At 40.3% G+C, this 5093-nt stretch overlaps 1 protein-coding gene across 2 annotated transcripts; it reads right to left on the reverse strand.

Annotated features, from left to right (window-relative positions):
* Nucleotides 1-1094: 1094 nt before the first annotated feature.
* Nucleotides 1095-3460, reverse strand: LOC6641801 (60 kDa heat shock protein homolog 2, mitochondrial). 2 transcript variants are annotated; one of them, XM_047010878.1, is made up of 2 exons: nucleotides 3334-3460; nucleotides 1095-3275 (listed from the first exon to the last, which is right to left on the reverse strand). In XM_047010878.1, exon 2 carries the CDS (start codon nucleotides 3266-3268, stop codon nucleotides 1520-1522), a length of 1749 nt encoding a protein of 582 aa, XP_046866834.1. In that variant the 5' UTR covers nucleotides 3269-3275; nucleotides 3334-3460; the 3' UTR covers nucleotides 1095-1519. The 2 variants fall into 2 exon arrangements, with proteins under 2 accessions (XP_046866834.1, XP_046866835.1); XM_047010879.1 differs by having other exon boundaries at nucleotides 1095-3287.
* Nucleotides 3461-5093: the final 1633 nt, after the last annotated feature.

Here is a 5093-nt window from a genome sequence, read left to right on the forward strand (position 1 = left end):
AAGTGGTATATTATTTCGTTTTCTGTTTCTCTACTACAATTAGAAGCGCCGAAAAGCAGGATGAGTATATATATTTATGCATACATATTTATATTTGTATGTTTGTGTGTGGTTAGGTCATATTTCACAACAGTACTCAGAGGAGGAAACAACAACAAAAAAACGACAACAAGTGGTTAACACAACTGTGGCACTGTGACACTAAAATCCCAGGCAGCAAAGAGCTTTAGTACCAGAGGACATGTGCAAAAGTGCACTTCCCGGCCAAACAGACTGTCAGCGATAGACCAAAATAAGTATGTATGTATATAAAAGTAACAAATAAACATAGAAAGAGACAGAGGCAGAGAGAGAGACAGAGAGAGAGAGACCCAAAAAAAACTAAACATAGGAAAAAGGAAACATAAACATTAACAACAAGTCAAGTTGTTACTAGACGGTCACCCAGGCTGTCTCTTTTACTACATCCTGTTGACCCTTCAAATTGTTTGTTTATCTTAGAGATTGATAAAAATATAGCGAATTACGCTACTGTTAACTAAATGATAACTACTTTAAATATTATGACTTATCTTCTTTTTACAAAATCCTTGAATTGTGTTACAACTAAGTAGTTTCTCAATGTCGTAAAACCCATATCACCAGCTGTTAATCAAAGAGTTAACCAGAAAAATTAAACGAAACCTAAAATTTTGTCATTGCGATTAAGCTATAAAGTGAGAATCTATTAGTGCCAATTTTTTAGATTCATGTATAGAATATCTAACGACCCATGAGATTAGAGAGAGATTTATTGGTCTTTATAACATTTTAAAATCAACTGAAGCATAACTTCTAAGTGCAAGAACTCCAAGCAAATTCCTAAAAAATTTGTATCCGCAAAGTTTACAAAATGAACTTTAATAACAATATAAAATATCGTAGTGATACAAATTAAAAACTTTCAATAAGGGCAAACTTTAAGTGTGTAAATCAAATACAGATCTAATTTAATGCTTCGAACACATACGATTCCCTGTTAACCATCCCAAAAAAGAAGTAATTCACATGTTTTTAAGCCACGATTGATCCAAAAAGTGAAAAATGCTGTTAGATTATAATAGATTATAACGCGATCTTGTTATATTTGGAATACAATGGGAGTAAATAATTTAATGACTTCATTTAAGAGTACAAAATCATTAATGAAGTTGTGTAGCTTATTCATTTCATTTCATGTCACAGTTATAGATTATCGTTAGCTTGTCTCATATTGTGTAAAGATTGTGTTGATTTCAGTGTATAAAATTACGTGTGTTTTTATCGTTAGGCCAGTCTGTATCGGAGAATGCGTATGCGTATTATTTGTTTCATGCTGTGAGAATGTTGAGCGAGAAACCAAAGCGGAATGTCGAGCAAACTAGTTAGTGTTAGTTAGGAAAAAAAAAGTGTATGTGTAGGTGTATGTGTATGTGTAAGTGTATGTGTATGTGTATGTGTATTCTTATGTGTATCGTACTGAGTAGGCTTAAAATATATTTTACATGCCTAATCCTCCCATGCCGCCCATGCCTCCCATGCCGCCCAAGCCGCCCATGCCACCCATGCCACCGGCACCTCCAGCAACTTCCTCAATTGGCAGTTCAGTGACCACAGCCTCAGCGGTGGTTAGGAGAGAGGCCACTCCAGCAGCATCGGTCATGGCAGTGCGCACCACTTTGGTGGGATCAATAATGCCGCGCTCAATCATATTGCCATATTCTCCTTTCAGAGCATCGTAGCCAAAGTCGCCTTCCATGATCTCAACTTTGGCCACCACCATGGCACCATCGACTCCAGCATTCTTGGCAATAGTCATGCAGGGCATGCGCAGGGCGCGGCGAATGATCTCAACGCCCAAATTTTGGTCCTCGTTTGCACCTTTGATCTCCTCGAGCTTGGTAATGCAACGGAGAAGAGCAGTACCACCTCCTGGAACAATGCCCTCTTCGATGGCTGCACGTGTTGCATTTAGGGCATCATGAACTCGATCCTTCTTCTCGTTGACCTCCACATCGCTAGAGCCACCCACACGTAGTAGAGCCACACCCGAAGAGAGTCTGGCCAAGCGCTCTTGCAACTTCTCCTTCTCGTAGCTGGATGTGGTCTCTTTGATGGCATCTCGTAGATTCTCGATACGCTTGTCGATCAGAGGACGTTGGCCATGGCCCTTGAGGAGCATCGTGTCATCCTTGGTCACAACCACTTCACCCACACGACCGAAATCACTGACCTTCACATCCTCGATACGAACCAAATTGGCATCATCTCCAAATACAATACCTCCTGTGGCTATGGCCATGTCGGCAAGCATTTCCTTGCGATTGTCGCCGAATCCTGGAGCTTTGACAGCGCACACCTGCAGACCGACCTTCAAACGATTCACCACCATGGTGCTTAGGGCCTCACCCTCAACATCCTCGGCAATGATGACCAAGGGCTTGCGCTGCGAATTGGCCAATTCGAGAGCGGGCACAATGCTTGGGGCCGATTTGATTTTCTTTTCGGAGAAGAGCAACAAAGCATCCTGAAATTCCACCTTGGCTCCCTTAGCGGCATTGATGAAGTACGGTGAAATATAGCCGCGATCAAATTTCATGCCTTCGATAATTTCCAACTCATCGTCCAGGGTCTTGCCATCCTTTACGGTAATGACGCCATCACGTCCCACTTTCTTGATGGCCTCACTGATGAGATCTCCTACCGACTTATCACCATTGGCCGATATGGTGGCAACCTGGCAGATCTCCTCCGGCGTGTTAACGGGACGGGACATTTGCTTCAAATTATCCTTGACCGTCTCTATGGCCAACATTACACCGCGGCGTATTTCCACAGGATTGGCGCCACTCGAAATCTTCTCGAAACCTTCTTTGGCAATTGCCCTTGCCAACACGGTTGCTGTGGTGGTGCCATCTCCGGCCTCCTCGTTTGTATTATTGGCCACATCCTGCACCAGCTTAGCCCCAATGTTCTGGAATTTATCCTTCAGGGCAATAGACTTGGCCACTGTCACACCATCCTTGGTAATCTTGGGGGAGCCCCAACTCTGTTCGATGATGACGTTGCGTCCTTTGGGTCCCATGGTAACGGCCACTGCATCCGCCAGGACATCAACACCCTGCAACATCATGGCCCTCACTTCGGGCCCGAAACGCACATCCTTTGCATACGAGCGATATGCCACCAGATGACGGGGCAGGCATGACAGGCGTCCCAACTTATTACAATTGTTTAAAAGGCGCATCATGGTCGAACTGCAAGAAAATCTAAAGAAATTCTTAAGTAACAACAGGATAATTCAAATAAACTTACCACGTAAAATATACTTTATGAATTTGAGGTTTTTATTTTTGTTTTTTTTTTAAATAAAACAAATTTTTGTAAAGTTTACTAGAGCTCGTTATTCAAAGCTGTTTACTCGCTAACATTCAGAACGAAATAAAAATTTACTAGATGAAAAGGGACTAGTATGGTTTTTGTGGAATTTTCTCAAATGGTCATGGCCTACTTGTTAATAATTTTCGATAAATACTAAGAGTCGATAAATAATCGATTACTATGATACTTTTGTTCCTCTATGAAAACTTTCAATTAATTAGGAGTTCAACAAGATTGATAAAGACTATAATGTAAAAGGTTGTTAGTTGAGAGGCTACAGGGCGAGAGAACAGACCAAAAACATATTGTGAAGCTTCCACAATCTTATTGTCAGGCTTTCCAATTGATTATTCCATTCTTAAATGACATATACAGGACATTTGTTTGATAGAAAATCTAGAATATGCATCTCTAATTAAGAATAAAAGGCATTTTATAAATTTTGAAATACAAGGCATTTCATAAATGCAAATGTTATCGACGAAAGATAAGAATAGTGACGACATACAAAAAATTATTAATCGATTGTTAAATCATTTTATTAATCGAATATGTGCGATAAAAATCTTCCATAAATCAAGCGATTTTTTTAAATGTCATTGAAAAGGCATTGCTTAGTTGATTGTAAGCCATTTTTCTTCTTAAGTCTTGTTTTTTTAGGCCAAGATGTGAACTGTTCAGGTATTGTATGTTAATTCTTTGAAACTTTTTCAAATTGAGAACTTTCTCACACCAGTTAATAAGTAATATCTTATTTCTTACATCAAATACATATTTGTATTTTTTTTTAGGATTGCGGAACTTTTCCCTTTCTGTGTTAATGCAATGACAATGTCGTGAAATTATTGGGAGGCGTCATCTGTCGTCGTCAGGCTGGCGCACAAATTTGCACTCCACTCAAACTGTCTGACACTTTGCAGGTAATTAAAACACAAATATTAGCAAAATGGTAGAGTGGGCTAGGGGGACTGTGGTGGGGCTCATTGTTAACGCCCAACCATTGAGCCCATTTTGCAATTTAAATTTTCATGAACAAGCACCGCCATTTGTCGCTGTCGTCGTTGTCCTTCGTCCTCAACATCGTTGTCCTTGTCTTCGTTCCGAATGTCTGAACTCCCTAAAAGTCCTCATTCCAACTCCTTTGCTGAGCGCTTTCTTAACAGTTTTCAATTTGGCCCGTTCTGCTTGTAAACGCAGCTGACAGCGACTAAAACGAAGGCGAAGGTGAAGAAGATAGAGTAAAGATGCAAGAGGAGTAAAGGAGTCCTGGGCAGGCCATTTTGGCTTTTATTGTATTTCGGTCGCTTGTCGTCGCACATTTTTACGACTATTTAAATGGTTTTCACTTTTCTGTTACAAATTGTAGCCCAGGTAAAAGGGATGCGACTGATAATAATGGTGGTTGGGGAAGACAATTGAATGTGTCATCCAGTCCGGAAAAGTTGTCTGAGTGTGGGACGTAGAGTTGTAGTTTCTCGGATGGAGATTTAAGATTACAGGTGGCTTAAGGCACTGGCTTCTCGAAGATACAGTTTGGACGGTGTTTCTGAAATGTGATCTAATCGTTGTGACTTGCCCTTTATAGTTATTACGTTTTGTGAAATGAAATATCCTTGTCCTACATAATTTATTTCATTTGAAATACACATACACTTGGAGCAAATCTTCCAAGAATTTAGGTTTTGAGTGGGAAC

The sequence above is a fragment of the Drosophila willistoni genome (genome assembly GCF_018902025.1).
Source record: "Drosophila willistoni isolate 14030-0811.24 chromosome 2R unlocalized genomic scaffold, UCI_dwil_1.1 Seg167, whole genome shotgun sequence".
Classification (NCBI taxonomy): domain Eukaryota; kingdom Metazoa; phylum Arthropoda; class Insecta; order Diptera; family Drosophilidae; genus Drosophila; species Drosophila willistoni.